This window comes from Amphiura filiformis, chromosome 15, assembly GCF_039555335.1.
Source record: "Amphiura filiformis chromosome 15, Afil_fr2py, whole genome shotgun sequence".
NCBI lineage: Eukaryota > Metazoa > Echinodermata > Ophiuroidea > Amphilepidida > Amphiuridae > Amphiura > Amphiura filiformis.
The window spans coordinates 14,055,156-14,074,892 of NC_092642.1; the positions used below are offsets into that span (position 1 = coordinate 14,055,156).

The 19,737-nt window shown below is 38.6% G+C and overlaps 2 protein-coding genes across 2 annotated transcripts; both read right to left on the reverse strand.

Moving 5' to 3' along the window:
* Positions 1-1,168: 1,168 nt before the first annotated feature.
* Positions 1,169-2,389, reverse strand: LOC140170728 (leucine-rich repeat-containing protein 31-like). The gene has a single exon (XM_072193960.1). The coding sequence runs from the start codon at positions 2,387-2,389 to the stop codon at positions 1,169-1,171; it is 1,221 nt and encodes a 406-aa protein (XP_072050061.1).
* A 2,367-nt stretch (positions 2,390-4,756) lies between these two features.
* Positions 4,757-19,671, reverse strand: LOC140171278 (NLR family CARD domain-containing protein 4-like). Its single transcript, XM_072194508.1, is given in 5 exon segments — positions 4,757-5,931; positions 5,934-8,224; positions 11,931-12,191; positions 18,609-19,341; positions 19,522-19,671. Coding segments are annotated over 4 exon segments (3,879 nt in total). The 5' UTR covers positions 19,189-19,341; positions 19,522-19,671; the 3' UTR covers positions 4,757-5,184.
* Positions 19,672-19,737: the final 66 nt, after the last annotated feature.

Here is a 19,737-nt window from a genome sequence, read left to right on the forward strand (position 1 = left end):
ATCTCATCTTCCTAGACATATTTTCTGAAAAGTACAACTGAATTTCAAAAAATAAGAATAAAATTGACGAAACCTCACAAAAGGAAGCGGGAAGGGACGTGAAACATGTTTATTTTTTATTTGGCCTAATTAAAAATATTAGTCACACAATTCTTCCAACAAATGCTTTACAACACATTTTTACCAAACTTTTTGTCCCCCCCAAATAGAATTGTGGGTTAACGTTAGATTTACCAATTTCTATGAGACAAATGTGCACTGCAAAATGCATGGCAGCTTTGAGACATACTTTTTCTTGCCCTAATTCTTCTTCTTCTTCTTCTTCGTTTCGGTCGACAGAGCGACTTTATAATAAGTCACATTTCGTAAACACTTGATCCTGGAACCTAGGATTGATTGTAGATATCAGAACCGGAGATATCAGACACTTTAACGTGCACAGGGATGAATCCTCCTGAACACGGGTTTACGTGACTTCTGAACCACGGACATCGCACACACACTACCTATATCTGCATGTGCTAAGCAGAGTATGGGGACGAGAAGAAATTCTACAATTAAATTCTGTGATGAAACTGAACTTAATTGAAGCAGTTGAAGGATTCCCGACCATATAGGAACTTTTTGGGAGGCAGGAGAATTTTCACTTAAGGCAAGCCCAGGCTCGAACTCTCGTCGATCGTATTTAATAATAAAGCACATAATTAATAATAAAAATAAATAAAATGAGGATAATTTGTTCATGCTCTAGGATTTCTTAAAAAGATTCAGACACAGATTTCAAAATAGTAAATAAATGCTGGCATTAATGATTTTTATAGCTGCTAGTTGGATATATCACACCATGCCATATGGCTGCCAGCAACAATGAATCCGGCATGACTATTCGTAAGAGCTCAACATTGTACACCTGGGTGAAGTGAATCAAACAGGATAAGAACCTTGCCCAAGGAAACAACACTTTGGCCCCAATGTAACTCGAACCCACAACCTTGTGATGATGATCCTGATCACTCAACCACTATGCCACCATGCTACCGTCCTTTCTAAGTACCTTGCCTAAGGAAACAACACATTGATCGCGATGTGACTCGAACCCACAACCTTGTGATGATGAGTCTGATCACTCAACCGCTACGTCACCATGCTACCAGCCTTTCTTTCCTCCTTAAGAATCTGATGCAAATCTTTCAGCAGTAGATGCAATTTTCTTGACATCCTCTGAGTTAATCTTGTCCAAAATTACTTTTTCACATCCACCATATAGATGAGGTCTCCACCTAAGTTCATCAAAGCACTCTTTGACCATAAGACTGCAAGGTTCATAGGCAATCTCCAATCCTCTCATCTCAAGACACTCAAGTTTCTGCAGCCTGTGAAGGGTTTGAAATAACACCTCTACTCCTGATGGTGTTATCTTTGAATTCCCATGCAGATAAAAGTTGGTCAAGTTCAACAAGCCATCAAAGGCACCTGTAAGAGCTACCACACCATCTGATTCCATTTCACACTCTTCCAGGTTCAACCAAGTCAGCTCTGACAAACCTTTGAGACCATCTGCAATGTCCACGATGGCCTCACCTACACCATTCTCTGCCAAGTGAAGCTGCTTGAGATTGGGCATGGCTTTCAGTGCGGATCCAACTTTCCTGAAAGTTGATTTCCGCAAACCTGTAGCACTCAGATTGAGACGAGTCAGACTTGTAAGCTTCGATAGCTGTTCAGGAAACTCATCTGATGCTTCTCCAATATCGTTGTCACTCAGGTCTAAGTTTTCCAAATTCACAAGACTGCCTAACCATCGACCTAAAATATCCATGTCATCTCTTCCCAACACAAAATATCCTTTCCTCAAGATAAGAATACGCAACTTGGACAATGCAGTACCTGTGTCAGCAAGCATCATAACCGCACTTCCGATGTTGTTCCAAGTCAAATCAATCTTCTCTATATGAACAGCTTTTGACAAGTCACAAAAGATTTCTCTCCAGTCATCAGGATTCATCTTGGTGTTGCTTAGATACAAAGACTGAAGAGTCGGAAGAAATGACCTGATGTATCTACTAGATTTTCCTACCAGATTCCAAAAGATCTCAAGCACCTCTAATTTGGCCTCCTGGATACCTTCCAGCAAATGCCCAATATCTTCCTCTGTCATCCTGTTGTCAAGCAGCTTCGGCCGTACCAAAGAAGGTTGTCTTGATAGGAATATTGTCAAGGCATGAATGCTAAAGCTACTCAAATTACAAGCAAACTCCTGCATTGATTTGGTGCTATTGGGATTTCTAGCCAGCTGACCAATGATCCCTGATGTATCACAATCTCTTCCTTCAAGAATCAAAGTAGCCAGAGCTGGCAGTTGACTAATGCTCCTCCCAAGTTGCTCCATACTCTGATCTGGTTAAGAATACAAGCTTCAGCTCTTTTGCAATTTGCATGTTGCGAATCAGTTTAGATGCCCCGTTCACATCTTGAGCTCTGATTCCTACAAGTTCCATTTCGGAAACTTCTTCAAGCATGTTGGGCTTTTTGGCTCTCCTTAAATTATCCATGATGTCAAAGAAGTACTTTGCAGCAACAATGACCTCAGCATTGTGAAAGCATATTCCAAGCTTGGATCGATTAAATAATTAGCTGCCCGAGCGAAGTAAACCACGCAGACGCGCCGGACGCGAGTTGTTAAACGGTGATGAACAACGGTAAAACATGATTGAATCCCTAAATGAAATATTTTCACTAAGGCCAAGTAAAATCAAAAACATGGTTCACGTCCAGGTTCTTGAAAAAAGGAGGAAGTGGGGCTATTTACTTTTTAGCTAGACCCCCTTAAATGATCCCAAAACCTTCAAAAAGTATTTCTTTTATATTAGCAAGGCTATAGAAAGCATCTTCCTAGACATATTTTCTGAAAAGTTATGACTGAATTTCAACAAATAAAAATATAATTAAAGAAACCTCAAAAAAAAGGAAGCGGGAGGGGACGTGAAACATGTTTATTTTTTTATTTGGCCTAATTAAAAATATTAGTCACACAATTCTTCCAACAAATGCTTTTACTTCATATTTTTACCAAAATGTTTGTCTCCCAAATAAAATTGTGGGTTAAAGCTAGATTGGCCAATTTCTATGAGACATATGTGACCTGCTACCACGAAATCAGCGTAAAGTCGCAAGGTGTTAGTCACTCAAAACGCCCTGACTACTGCGTTGGTGTTCACTCACCTGTTAAAGCCACTAAGTATGTCTCTATGTCCTTTGTTAATGGGGGCACAATGGGCCATTCACGAAGGATAATACTACTGGCTTGTACAGGTGGCAGCAAACTAAGAACATCAATTTAGTCAAGACCAAATATCTAGAACTACCAACTACCAACTACCAAAATGAGTATAAAGTTGTGGCGACTTTACACTGAGTTTGTGGTAGCAGGTCACATATGTGCACTGCAAAATGCATGGCAGCTTTGAGACATACTTTTTCTTGCCCTAATTATGGGGAAATCCCCTTTATTGAATAGCCATTACTTGTTGGTATGACCTTCTAGATTGTCATCTAATCTACACATATGTATCAAAGGGATAGTGCAAGAAAGCCACTTGTAATTATATAGCTGCCTTAAAGAAATTTGACAAATTCTGCATTACATATTGTATACATGTACAGTGGAAACTCTTTAATACGAAATTTGTGGGGCCACAAAATTTAGTTTGTCTTATCAGGATTTTGTCTTATCCATCACATATTAAGCTATATTACATAGGGATTCAGTGCCAGGGACCTGAAAATCAAGCTTGTCTTATCAGGTTTTTTGTATTATCAGAGCTTGTATTAACGAGTTTCCACTGTATATACACATCTAAAAATATGTTACCTGGCAGCTGTTGCAGATGGAGCCTTCTTGCACTAACCCCTTGATACAGTCATTTTAATTAATTAACTCCATTAAAATTGTTTTCTGAAGAAGACAACTGGCTTTAATTATTCATGTGTTTAAGGCACTATTGCTCATAGTGGGCACATCAGCAACTGCTATATACATTGTCTTGCTGAATTTATCCTTAAGCAGCTTCAAAGAAAAAGGTTCCATTTAATTATTCATTATATTGTATTGTCTGTAATAAATGCCCTGGGGTATGCAATTTTTGAAGGGGGCATTTGTTAGAAGCAAAGTTTCATTGAAAAAAGCTTAAAAATTGGGGCAAAAATCACAAAATATATCACTTGCTCCAAATCCAATATGGCGGCACCCACATAACAGCATAGACTGCTGCCCTCAGTCGTCAACCGTCTGGATTGACGACTGAGAAAACTACGTGGAAAAAAAGTGACGGATTTTGCAACAGGATTCCTGTGGCATAGAGCATGCGCAGTTGTGTCCAAATTGACCTTTTGACCGAGTTTGTTGTTTTTAGAAGTTCAGAGCGCGATCTTGTCACAGCGGCGCGCGTTCAGCGACGCGGTACAAGGGCGCCAGCTAGTCAGTCGCTTCTGGCGCACAACCAAAGTCGCATTGAATAGTTTTCCGAAATCCGTCATGATATTGGCTGTAAGATAATCAGTCGTCACTACGAAGCATACACAGTACATGCGAAGTGTAGACGGCTGATTGGAATTAGTCTAATAACAGCATATAATTGTAGAAATACTAAGAAATTAAATCTGTAAGTGCATTTTAATGTGATTTATTAGTATAATTCTACCATAATTTGGCAATGAATAATAAAATAAAATAAAAACAAAATAAATAAAATGAGGATAATTTGTTCATGCTCTAGGATTTCTTAAAAAGATTCAGACACAGATTTCAAAATAGTAAATAAATGCTGACATTTATGATTTTTATAGCTGCTACTTGGATATATCACACCATGCCATATGGCTGCCAGCAACAATGAATCCTACATGACTACTTGTAAGAGCTCACCATTGTACACCCGGGTGAAGTGAATCAAACAGGATAAGAACCTTGCCCAAGGAAACAACACTTTGGCCCCAATGTAACTCGAACCCACAACCCTGTGATGATGAGTCTGATCACTTTACTGCTAAGCTACCATCCTTTCTAAGTGACTAGCTCAAGGAAACAACACATTGATCGCGATGTGACTCGAACCCACAACCTTGTGATGATGAGTCTGATCACTCAACCACTATGCCACCATGCTACCGGCCTTTTTTTCCTCCTTAAGAATCTGATGCAAATCTTTCAACAGTAGATGTAATTTTCTTGACATCCTCTGAATTAATCTTGTCCAAAACTACTTTTTCACATCCACCATATAGATGAGGTCTCCACCTAAGTTCATCAAAGCACTCTTTGACCATAAGACTGCAAGGTTCATAGGCAATCTCCAATCCTCTCATCTCAAGACACTCAAGTTTCTGCAGCCTGTGAAGGTTTTGAAATAACACCTCTACTCCTGATGGTGTTATCTTTGAATTCCCATGCAGATAAAAGTTGGTCAAGTTCAACAAGCCATCAAAGGCACCTGTAAGAGCTACCATACCATCTGATTCCATTTCACACTCTTCCAGGTTCAACCAAGTCAGCTCTGACAAACCTTTGAGACCATCTGCAATGTCCACAATGGCCTCACCTACACCATTCTCTGCCAAGTGAAGCTGCTTGAGATTGGGCATGGCTTTCAGTGCGGATCCAACTTTCCTGAAAGTTGATTTCCGCAATCCTGTAGCACTCAGATTGAGACGAGTCAGACTTGTAAGCTTCGATAGCTGTTCAGGAAACTCATCTGATGCTTCTCCAATATCGTTGTCACTCAGGTCTAAGTTTTCCAAATTCACAAGACTGCCTAACCATCGACCTAAAATATCCATGTCATCTCTTCCCAACACAAAATATCCTTTCCTCAAGATAAGAATACGCAACTTGGACAATGCAGTACCTGTGTCAGCAAGCATCATAACCGCACTTCGATGTTGTTCCAAGTCAAATCAATCTTCTCTATATGAACAGCTTTTGACAAGTCACAAAAGATTTCTCTCCAGTCATCAGGATTCATCTTGGTGTTGCTTAGATACAAAGACTGAAGAGTCGGAAGAAATGACCTGATGTATCTACTAGATTTTCCTACCAGATTCCAAAAGATCTCAAGCACTTCTAATTTGGCCTCCTGGATACCTTCCAGCAAATGCCCAATATCTTCCTCTGTCATCCTGTTGTCAAGCAGCTTCAGCCGTACCAAAGAAGGTTGTCTTGATAGGAATATTGTCAAGGCATGAATGCTAAAGCTACTCAAATTACAAGCAAACTCCTGCATTGATTTGGTGCTATTGGGATTTCTAGCCAGCTGACCAATGATCCCTGATGTATCACAATCTCTTCCTTCAAGAATCAAAGTAGCCAGAGCTGGCAGTTGACTAATGCTCCTCCCAAGTTGCTCCATTTCTTCATACTCTGATCTGGTTAAGAATACAAGCTTCAGCTCTTTTGCACTTTGCATGTTGCGAATCAGTTTAGATGCCCCGTTCACATCTTGAGCTCTGATTCCTACAAGTTCCATTTCGGAAACTTCTTCAAGCATGTTGGGCTTTTTGGCTTTCCTTAAATTATCCAAGATGTCAAAGAAGTACTTTGCAGCAACAATGACCTCAGCATTGTGAAAGCATATTCCAAGCTTGGATCGATTAAATAATGGTTTCAACAGATGGTACTCTTCGGGACATTGACTTTCAAACAAAAGCAGCAAAGGCAGTCTCCAAGGATCCTGTTTGACATCAACGTAAGCAAGTCTGCAATCATCTCCAATTTTGAAAATCAACTGGTAAGATAACTCTACAGCTACTGGTATAATTGATGCAGCTGCTTTCTTGGACGTTCCACAACAAAACCTCAGCATGTACTCCAGATTATCAATATTTGCCTCTGTAATTTGCTGGAGATAATCATTAAATTTCTCTGGATCTTTGGTGACAAGATTTGCTAGATATTTCCCACCACACATTTCCTGGAATGTTTTGTGCACAAAACTAACCTCCTCCACTATCTTAAATTTGGACCGTTTCTTCTCCCTTGACAAAAGACCTGCCCTGCAAGCTGTCTCAAGACGCACATAATCAAAGGCTTTAGCATTAAAGGTTAGTTGGTCCTCAAATATGCCTTCTAATGCCAGCTTACCTACACTCATCAGCAGATCTTCAGATATTTCTCTAACTTCAATCTGATCAGGCTCTGTGTTGTTCTCCCTGTCATACCATCGTCTGACCAAATGAGCCACTAACTCTTCATACAGGTGTGTCACCCTTTTAGGCAATTCTTGTGAATCTCTCCACAAAAGGCACAGAAATGCAAGAATCACCGGAGATCTTGCCAAAGTATTCAAGGCACCATTGCCTTCTATCTCTGTTATAAACTTCTCTATGTTGGCTCTGTTATATTGCTCTTCTATACTAACATTGCAATCTTCACTCATTTCAAAAAACTTGTAGATATACGTCTTGATGTTTTCCTTTGAAAATCCAGTCAGTGCTACATTTGCATATTTCATGATAGCTTTTCCAAACTCTGATACCCTATGAGGTTGGGATGTTACAATCAAGCAACTATCTACCATTCTTGAAGTACACAGCACATTCATTATCTCATCTTTCTGACATTTGGACCAATTTGATGAACCACCAAATCCAGTGTCTACTGCAAGACTACCAGGGTATTCATCATATCCATCTAATATAATCAAAACCTCATCTTGATAACCCTGAATATAGGCTTTCAAACCTTCTTCTGAGATCACAGAATCAGCTGGCAGTAGTTGATCTAGCACAGCTTCAGCAAGACTCATACCACTTTTTAGCTCTCTCATGTTCAAAGTAAGTAGCAATGAATATTTGGACAAGGCTGTGTCTGCAACATTTTCACCTGTGTTTGGGTCAATGTTGCATGACCAGTCATAGGAAAGTTTTGACACCAGGGTTGTTTTCCCACTACCAGGCCCCCCACATACAAGAACCTTTTTCTTTGACACCTGCTCTAAGTCTACTAGTGCATTATATGATCTTAACTTTCGCATTCTGATCTCCTTAGTTGTTGCATCTTCTTCATGCAATTCCAGTTCCACAAAAATATCCTCGATAGCTAGTCCACCTTCAAAGTCATATGGAATAATAGAGATAGTAGCTTTTTCATCTTCGTAGAACTGTCTTAGCTCTTTTCTGCAAAGTTTCAAATCAAAGACATGTGGCTGTAACCAGGCTTCCGAGGAACACTCTGAAAAAGTGTACAATTGTTTGGCAATGAAATGGTAAGTTAACAAACAACAAATTACTTGTCACAATCATTAGAAAAATTTAAGTGATCTATATAGTCCATTTGTCTTTCTCTGTGTGTAATACTTGTGCGATCAAATGCGGTGCATCTGTAGCATGCGATGCAGCGCAAATTAACTGCAGTTAATTTGCGCTGCATCGCATGCTACAGATGCACCGCATTTGATCGCACAAGTATTACACACAGAGAAAGACAAATGGACTAAGTACATGTGCCCTACAGATACACCGCCTGTGATGGCACATGTATTACACACAGATGCTACCAAATAGAATATAGCTTGTAACATTTTGGTTTGAGATTTTTTTAAATCTTGTTTTTTCATTTGAAAGCGTTCTTTGTGTGGTGTTCAAACAATGTTTACAAACTGAATTCAATGTTATATGTTATAAGATCTTTGTTTCCTCAAAAGGTTCCATGCATGTACATATATATTTTGGATGATAATCTAAAGTTAAGGTTAACAATTCATAACCTTATTAATACACACAGCAAGTGCGATCCAATCACAGATAATGACGTTTTTCAAAGTTGAAAATCTTTTAAAAACCAGATTGTCTCAGCATCAGGGAAACTTGGGCATTCATGTGCAGCCAAGTCTGGACAATTATCCTATCAGTTCCACTTGAGCCATATCAAGTGCTCTTGAAACTTATGCTATTGATTTGGGTCATGGTATTGGAATGTTGTAGGAGTTGTTGTGTTGTTATAGCAACAATCCCAGATTCCTGGCCATTCAGATGGCACTTTAGTGGGGTGCAGCCAATCAGGTATCTGCTTTAATTCCATTTCCTTTGTTGTGTTCATACCTTTCTTAGTAAGCCACTTGCATTTGCTCCTCCGATCATGCTGGACCAAAAAATCCCACCCACCCTCCCAGTAGCTGGAAGGGTAAATCAGTTATCTCATTTGTCAAAGATGCTTCAATGAAAGTATGTCAAATTATGCTACTCTCCGCTTTGTCTGGAGTTTCTTCAAATCCTGAAGAATCTCGTCAGTAGATTGTCTCCACTTTCTACTACGCTGCGTTGTCTGGAGTTTCTTCAAATCCTGAGGAATCTCGTCAGTAGATTGTCTCCACTTTCTACTATGCTGCTTTGTCTGGAGTTTCTTCAAATCCTGAGGAATCTCGTCAGTAGATTGTCTCCACTTTCTACTACGCTGCGTTGTTTGGAGTTTCTTCAAATCCTGAGGAATCTCGTCAGTAGATTGTCTCCACTTTCTACTATGCTGCTTTGTCTGGAGTTTCTTCAAATCCTGAGGAATCTCGTCAGTAGATTGTCTCCACTTTCTACTACGCTGCTTTGTCTGGAGTTTCTTCAAATCCTGAGGAATCTCGTCTGTAGATTGTCTCCACTTTCTACTACGCTTTGTGCTGGCTTAATGAATGCTTTGTATGGAGTTCTTCAAATCCTGAAGAATCTCGTCTGTAGATTGTCTCCACTTTCTACTACGCTTTGTGCTGGCTTAATGAATGCTTTGTATGGAGTTCTTCAAATCCTGAAGAATCTCGTCTGTAGATTGTCTCCACTTTCTACTACGCTTTGTGCTGGCTTAATGAATGGTTTGTATGGAGTTCTTCAAATCCTGAAGAATCTCGTCTGTAGATTGTCTCCACTTTCTACTACGCTTTGTGCTGGCTTAATGAATGGTTTGTATGGAGTTCTTCAAATCCTGAAGAATCTCGTCTGTAGATTGTCTCCACTTTCTACTACGCTTTGTGCTGGCTTAATGAATGCTTTGTATGGAGTTCTTCAAATCCTGAAGAATCTCGTCTGTAGATTGTCTCCACTTTCTACTACGCTTTGTGCTGGCTTAATGAATGCTTTGTATGGAGTTCTTCAAATCCTGAATAATCTCGCCTGTAGATTGTCTCCACTTTCTACTATGCTTTGTGCTGGCTTAATGAATGCTTTGTATGGAGTTCTTCAAATCCTGAAGAATCTCGTCTGTAGATTGTCTCCACTTTCTACTACGCTTTGTGCTGGCTTAATAAATGCTTTGTATGGAGTTTCTTCAAATCCTGAAGAATCTCGTCAGTAGATTGTCTCCACTTTCTACTATGCTGCTTTGTCTGGAGTTTCTTCAAATCCTGAGGAATCTCGTCAGTAGATTGTCTCCACTTTCTACTATGCTGCGTTGTCTGGAGTTTCTTCAAATCCTGAGGAATCTCGTCAGTAGATTGTCTCCACTTTCTACTACGCTTTATGTAGAGTAATTTATGCTTATTTGAAGTATCTTTTTGGCTTGATTGTTTTTGTCAGTGGATTATTTCATTTATTAATATTATTTTATAGTAAATTTTGGCTCACTTTTCAATAATTACCAGTTTATATAGGGATTTAAAGGTTTAATTCATTGATAGAGTTGGCATTGTTTCTTCTTTTGGAGATTTCTGTTTATTTAATAATTATGTTATAAATATTGATTTCCAATTCAATCCTCTGTTTGATCCAAAGAGGTATCTGTATTTGCTTAAGATGAAATTTGGTTAAATGTGATACAGAAGTCAATTCTTGCATGTCCAGCCTGTATGGTTGGCTTGTTGTACACATTTTCCAATAATTCTTGTATTGTGTTATTAATAATATTTATTGGAAGATAACTAATTCAGTATGGTTATTTCTATTTATATTATGTCAGGTCTTAATTGCTATGAAAGTGCTATGAAATCTATCATTATGTATCTCAATTATATTTATGTATATGAATATAAATTGTTGAATGGTCATAAATAGCTTAATAAATGGTCCTCATGATCGTGAGGGCAATGCAGAGTCTAATCAATGCTTTGGTGTTGTGTTTTCCTGATGTCTTGAGACAATAACTTTTAAATACGCGGACGCAAATGCAGGTCATTGAAAAAGTATAATGACCGCGTCTCGTGATGTAGCTAAAAGTACGCTCTACAATGACCATGTTACGTGATGTGTTACGCCTATTTGAACATCGCATGATTGATTGTGTGCTAGTGTGATTGGTCGCTAGCGGTATTTCCTTAATGGGCTATTCGATTTTTTACACAGAAAACGACAGATAAAGTTAAAATTGTGTTCTGTTTTCAAATTAAGAAAAGAAAATGTGACGTAAATTGAATTAAAAAAAGTGAAAAGTGACGGTTATGAATGAGGTTAATGACTTTGCATCAGTTATTTTTCGGATATTGTGAAATATCTAAACATTGTCCTTTGGACCTCGGATCGGGATATTCCTCGGTTCCAAAGCAGAATGTTTAGATATTTCACAATACCCTCAAAACAACTGATGCACAGTCATTAACCTCTAAATATAAATGTTCTTTTCATGACATAATCTATGTAGCCTCTACTGGTACATGTGAATGTGAAGTTCACAACTTGCATACTTATTCCACACATTCCGGAACAAGGATGAATAAATAATATCTGAAAAATTGACATGGTTTTTTTGTACCATCGCAAAATTCTGTTCATTTTCTACATGTAACCTTTCTTTGTGACACTAGGTATGTCATTAATGAAATTATGTTGTACTGTAGAATGATGCATCTCAAGTAAAAAGGCAATATTTTTGAATCGTCAAAAGCTTTCAAAGAATGAAAAAATAATAAAAAACTGATATATCATTCACATACTTTTTGAAAAGGAAGAGATAAAGGAAATCATACTTGTAAGTAAATCGGCAAGATCTTTACGGCCACTATTACGCAATGCTGCTACAAATGTTTCCTTCATATCTGATATTGATGGTTGCTGTTGTCTCCATGACACCAGTAGGTTGAAGATCTGGTTATCAACTGGAAGATGATGATCTACTTTGATCCTGTGGATCTCCTCTTTTGAGCAACCTAAATGAGTAACAAGTTGTTCCCACTCATGTCCAAGTTGAGTTGATAGAGCTTGCAGGACTACATCACTTAGGGGAGAATCTGAAATGAGAATGATAGAACAAGTGCTTATTCATTGCTTACATAGGCATATGGGGGTTATTGATTGTAATCTTTTGAGGATGGGGGTCCCAAATAATCAGAGTGACACTATGGACACTGGAATCCATTTTCTGTAAGAAGAGAGCTCTCATTACACTCATTTTAATTAAAAGGCCCATTCAGTGATTTGTTCATCCAGACCCCGGGATCCAGACAATCATCAAAATTCAAATTTTAGTACATTTGTCTATAATATGTCATAGTTGTGCTAACATAGCCTACTAGTGGTTCAGCCAAAAGCTGTGTATCTAGGACAAACTAAGGCAATTACATGAATCTGTAAACTGAGAGTATATAAAATTTTTCATTTCAAAAATACCAAATGACAATTTGAATGACTTAATATCCTTCACTTTTAAGCAATTTACAAACAATTTAATTTTTTTTTTACATTTGCACTGGTCTAGCGATGTGTGGCCCTGAAAATGGGTCATTTTGCCGAAAGGTGGGGTGCATGTCCCCCCTGTCCCTCCAGGATTGATGCCCATGCCCGGGGCCCATGCACACACCCATTCTCTCCTTCTAACAAGACCTACTTCACTCTCTCACTCAATGCTCACTCACATTCTGCTATACCTCACCAATGATTTTACATTTTTACTGCTAGGACACATTTGGGGGGGGGGGGTGGAAGAGATACTGCATCCCCTTAGTGCATTCCTCTTTATTTCTGTTATATTACTACAAAAATAGTGTGATTTAAAGAGAAAATTTCACTCTTTTGCCCAAGTACTATAAAGTTGTTTACATCAAGGTAGAGCATGTACGCATATTCACAGCATAGGTAACAGCACATATTACAGACTGGTATGCGTAACCGCATGTAATGCTCTGTGTGTAATGTGTCACGTTCTATTAGTTTCAGATGCAATCACAAGTGCATGCGGAGCCTATAATAGGGCCTATCACTCATTAAATTTTGGTTGTAATGAAGTTGAATATCAGTCTTAAATTGATGTTTCAAATGATTTTGTGCTGAAATGCGAAGCACCCACTGGCAATGGACACTCATGTGAAATGTGAAGCATTTGGACAAATCTCAGTGGATGGTGGAGGTCAGGGAACAACCCAAAAGTTCGATGAAGCCCTATAAACGAAAGTCCTTTCGTTAGAAGGCTAACCCCTCCCTCCGCCCCTCTAACGTAAGTGTCAAATATCACAAATTCAACCCGTATGCATTGGGCACAGGGCCGTCGATTGGGTTGTGGAGGGTTGCAACATTGCTAGGATATTGATCACGTTTAAGAAACAACAATTCTATTTTATTTTGAAATATATTTCTTCATAAAAATTAGGACTTGCTGGATTTTCAAATAAAAAAGAATCAAAGTGCGGTACAGTTGCTTTAAAAACTAGAGCGGTTCTCGGGTTGCGTGGTTTTCGGCATACGCGGTTGGTGTGTAAGGTTGTTGGGTGATGGTATGGTAGTGGTTGTGTTTAGATGCGAGTTTCTTTTCAGAACCCTGTATGGGCGAAGCCTGGATGGTGGATGGGGAGTGTGGGGTGATTAAAGAAGGAAATAATATGGAAATGTAATAGGCCGCACAGCTGTGTAATGTTTATGTTTTACAAGATGCCCAGAGCACGGGTTGGGATATGGGATATCCCCTCGTGGTGTCGAGTTCACAACAGGTGTTGGTATTGCTTTACCAAAACAACCCGAGCCGTGTGTTGGAAGTTATTGTATGTATAGACAGTTTCCTAGCAATGTTGACTGTACCCACCAAGCTTCATGCCCATACGACAGATTTTAGTCATTTGACCTCAGATGACCCCTAAGTGACATTGGATTACCCCCAAATGACCTTCCAAACATTTGATTCTTAATGTTGACTGTACTCACCAAATTTCATGCTGTTATGTCAGTTTTTAGTAATTTGACATCAGATGACCCCTGGGTGACCTCGGATGACACCGAAATGACCTTCCATTAATTTGACTCTAAATGTTGACTATACCCACCAAGTTTCGTGCCCATATAACAGTTTTAGTAATTTGACCTCAGATGCCCCTGGGTGACCTCGGATGACCCCGAAATGACCTTCCAAAATTTTTACTCTTAAGTGTTGACTATATCCATCAAGTTTCGTGCCCATATGACAGTTTTTAGTCATTTGACCTCAGATGAACCCTGGGTGACCTTGGATGAACCCGAAATCTATTCAGCTCTGTAAGAACATCAACTACAAATACAACTGACCAAGTTTAGGCGATACACCATGTTGTTAAAACCCCTGTAGACCCTATAAGGAACAAACCAAAAGATCGATGACGTCCTATAAACGTAACTAGTTTCATTTCTCAGTCGACCCCCTCCCTCCCTGCCAGAAACGTAATAATGAAATGTTGAAAATTTTGACATAATAATAATGACACATTCTTCAGACCGATGGTTTTGTACAAACGTAATCGAGTATTTTTACCCCCTCACCCCTAAACGAAACTAGTTTCGTTTATAGGACGTCATTGATCTTTTGGTTTGTTCCCTAATACTCATCATCATCGCACATGTTGACTTCCAAACTTCATCACAACATAAACTTCAAAAATGATCCATTCATACTGTCCCATTTATTGATACCTTCTGTTTGTATCAATTGCCAGTGAGCAAAATACACGTGCTCTGTTCACTCAGGAAAGTTGAGAAAGTCTTTCTCAACTTTCCTGGTTCACTATACACAGCAAGGTATAGGTAGCTATGTGCACGATATTACAACCTCTACCTTGCTGCGTTTAATTTGCAGTTCTGACATCTGGCCTGCGCCGGTTTAACAACCAGGTCAAACCTTTGGAGCGGAGGTAGACAGGGATGACAGAATGCTGTGTCGTCATAAATTAAATAAAATTTATTACTTTTGGTAAACAAGGGTTGTCTGAGAAGAAAAAATGTGAAAGGTGAAAAGCAAAATGAAAAAAAAGAGAAGAAAAACAGAAGGGGAAAATGGGGAGAAACAGGAGGGAAATTATGATTTCCTTTCTCCATGCTCAAAATTAAATGTTGAGAGTAAATTCATTTTTTTACCGTTGGAAAGGGTGCGCCAGTGATTATGTATTAAAACAAACGTTAACAAACAAAAACAAAATTCCCTAAATTGTTATGCCAAAATAAAAATTTAATCTTGTAAATTTTTGGCTCTATGTAAAGTTTGGAAGGATTTTTGTTTCTCAAAAAAGAAAAAAAATCTGGTGTCATAATGAGTCAAAAGATGTATGTTTTATACAGTAAATGAAGTAAAAATTATGATGCGCAGTGATTATGCCACGTTATTAAATTTCTAATCTTAATATTTTGTCTTTTTGTCAAAATTCAAAAAGTATGTGATAGCTGATTTATTGCTCAACCACACCAAGTATTTAGTTTTGTTTAGTTGTGGCGTTAAAATACCCAAACAATTAAGTTTCTGACGATACAGTTCTTTCAGGGACACCCTGTATATAGCATGTTTGTACTACAGTATCGATTTTATTGAAGGTCACTGGTAAACAAACACTTGATAGTCTGTGCCTCGGGCCAGACTGTATGTGGCTATCACGATGTTTGTTTGGATCGCCCGACACAAATTGGCTGTGTAGGAGACTAGGTCTGTGCAAACAAATTAACGACTTTATAGCGAATGCGAGTGTTTCCAAAAAGCAACACAAAAGCAAACAAAAATTACGCCCATTGCCCGCTATTTACCGCACGAAATGAACGACTCTAATCATGTACCGCACGAAATGAACGACTCTAATCAGCTGCGGCAATTCCCCAATGGTGGATAGGCCTATACTATACACGTATTCTTATTCGTGCATTTGACGGACTTGGGTGTTTTTGTTTTTGTTAAATATCTCCTCTCCTGAACACATATTATTATAGAAAATCTATCTACTTCTTTATTCGATTACATACTATATATCCTGCAACTTTCAATCTACACAGTGGCTAGATAAACCCTTAAACGTGCGAACAAATATTGCAAAACAAAATTAAAGTATGGCTCTCCGTCTATGGCTCCGCCCATACAAAAAGAACTTACAAGTTGCATGTTGCACTCTATATTTATTTGAAATCATTTTGAAGCAACCACTGTAAAATGTCAATTACTTCAGAAAATACTAAAATTTTACAATTATATATTAAATCCTTACAAAAAGATCAACTTTGACCGATGTTTTAACTACTTCTTTACAAATGTAATCGGACTTTTTGACCCCCTCCCTCCTTAAGGACTTTCGTTTATAGGGCTTCATCAAACTTTTGGGTTGTTCCCTAATACATTCTTTCAAGGTCAATGTTTTGCATATACAAATTGTTTGATTAGCATTGACCGACTCTGAAGAAAATTGCAGACCCAAATAATTTTATTAAATTTCAATAAATCAAAAAATACAAAAAATTCAGGTTATTAATTCCCCCTAGATTGAGAAAATCTCTCTTTTTTTTTTCAAAATTCACCATACAAAAATCTCACGTCTAGCATCATCAGACGTGAAAATAGCCTAAATCATAAATCTCAATCAAAAACTTCATTTTGACCACATAGAACCTCCTTAAAAGCAGTGGCTTGATTTCTTTTTGCTGTTGGGGGATGGTTGGAGAAAATTCTTGAAGTATAGTGAATTCAGCATCTCTTGGCTACAGAATAAGTTTATGGTCCAAATGCGCATGAAAATTTTGCCATTTTGAAGCTAAACTGTTGAAATATGGTGCAAAAGTGGTGGAATAAATTAGAATGAAGCGCGCAAAAATTTGCACTTTTGGGGCTAAAATGGCCAAATATGAGGTTAATTTGGTCAGAAACCCACATACAGCCGTCAACATGGGGGGGGGGTGATTTTATGGATCATCCCCCCTGGCAAAATATTGGGGGGATTTATCCCCATCCCCCAGGATCTACGCCTAAGCTTAATAAAAAAGATGGTATATTCTTGTCAAAAAGCACGTCCCACAGAAAAAAAAAAAACCCTTAAAACAAACCCCGCATTCCGCATTACGTTTTGAACTTGGGAAGAGCTTTGAGACAAGGTATTAATGTAAGATGGCCTGATAGTGTATTTTCATACAAAATGTTTTGAAACATTCCTTTATAAAACCCAAAATTTAATGATATTGTTACCAAAACCAAAATATAACCTGGGGGAACCTCATCCCCACTTTTCTCTATCAAAATGTAAAGTCTTTATTTTCTCATTGACCCTATGAGATATACTGGACTAAAAGATGTTCTAACCCTAACCCGCCAGGGGCTTTTTGGCAACGGGAAGGGAAAGAAGGAAGGAATAAAGAGAGAAAACAAAGAAAGAAGTTGTTTGCTCTGGGTTGGATTCAAACCCGAGACCCCTCGCATGCCAAGCACTGGGTTGGCGATACTTTGCCACGGGTCTTGGGCTCGCTGGCCAGCGAAACCGTGCCTATATATCAATAAGGGTGATTGCGTCATCACACCACGTGGGATGCACGCATGGACAGCGCATATATCAAGTAGTATTTTGTAGTACCTGGGCCTGTTAGGGTTAATAGTTTGGATTTTATTAACGTGTCTAAAGTGGGTCAAATCACATCTTATTCACAAAATATATATGAATGAGAAAACAAAGAAAGAAGTTGTTTGCTCAGGGTGGGATTCGAACCTGAGACCCCTCGATCGCATGCCAAGCACTGGGTCGGTGACACTTTGCCATGGGTCTTGAGCTTCACTGGCCAGCGAAACCGTGCCTATATATCACTTAGGGTGATTGCGTCATCACACCACGTGGGATGCATATGCATGCACGAACAGCGCGTATATCAAATAGTATTTTGTAGTACCTGGTACTGTTAGGGTTAAAATGCCAAGAGGGTATGATCCCCCGAATGGTGTCAAATGAAAGAGAAAGAAGTAAAGAATTTATTAAAATCATTTTCCCCACCGGGGTGACACTCCTCAGAAGACCAGGGTCAATATTTCTACTTTGGGTCCTTTTCAAAATCCTAAGATGAAAGAGAAAAAAAGTAAGAATATAATCCAAATAATTTCCCCATAGGGGGTTGACATTCCTCATGAGACCTGGGTCAATGCAAAGAAGGTATGACCTCCCAGTAGTGTCAAATGAAAGAGAAAAAAGTGAAGAATATAATAAAAATAATTTCCCCACTTGGGTCAATATTCCTATTTTTGGTCCTTGTCTTATCTCAAAATCTCAAGAAGGTATACCCCTACATCTCACATCTACCATAATATACTGTCAAAGGTCCATGGTTCAGCTATGGTGCGGTAACCGCTCTAGTTAAACTTGCTGCTTTCTTTACCTTGTCAACATTTTTGGTAGATATGTTATCAACTGCTGCGCTAATTATTTTAGTTTCAAAATAATATATTAAGTTGCCAAACTTACCCCTACCTGCTCTCTGAAAATAGGTATTCTCAAGTTTCTTTTTACTTATGTCTATATATTTCATCATCTGAATCATATCAATCTGAACAGCATCATCAGCTTGAGCCACAACTTTTTTCGCTGGAATCACAGTTCTGATTAACCGTAAACATGTTGGATTTTCACAATCTTCAAACTCATAGACTACATCCATATATGCATTTAGGAACTCATCACGACATAATGCTAATCCAGGGAACACAATAGATTTTAGATCTTGTCGATCTGCAGACCTCAGTGTCGTATGCAAAGCAGTTCTAAAGTTTGCGGGGCCTTCATCCAGCCGAACTTCTACGTGGAATAGTCTTTTGTTTTGCCCTATGTTCCCTGCAGATGTACAGACGACACCTCGATTCACATACAGTCCTCCTCTTGCTTTTTCTTGGGCATATTCTTGTCGGACAAGGTCCCCAGCCGCATCCAATAATCCATCAACATCATCTGCGCCAGGGTAGATAAATCTCACCAAGGACTCAGTGTCTTCATTAGTGATATCACCTTCTTGTATCTGTATGCGAACATTATGTCCAAATGATTCCATTATTCCTCCTTTTTCGCTGTTGTGTTTGGTTGTATCAAGGAAATATTATTGGTTGCGTCAGTTGGTATAGAGAAAAAGGGGGAAATTCTCCCTGATTCATCAAATGTAGAGGCAGAATGTGGTAGTGGTCTGCTCAGATATGCAATTTCTTTGCTAAAGAAAAAAAGAAGAAAAAAAACTTATATTATTGTTGATGAAGTGCTTATTGTTGCCAAAGAATGGTGGGGAGAGCAAAATATTAAAAACCACAATATTTTAAGGAGAATTTGTTCCTTTTCGTTCAAAACTGTGGTCAATGTATATACTAAGTAATTAAATTGCAATCAATCTTACCTCCTTTGCAAGAGTATCTGTTCCTGGGTTATGGTCCTGCTTCAGTGTCAGAGTCGGAGGATAACTTTCTATTTCATCCGCCACCACATACTGTTTCTCCGGTATATCACATAGCTCCGATAACTTATTGGTATCCTCTAAAGGGGCACGTTCATCTATAATTATAATAATAGCAAAAAGATATGCATTACAATATGAACTTTCACTTGAAAGACA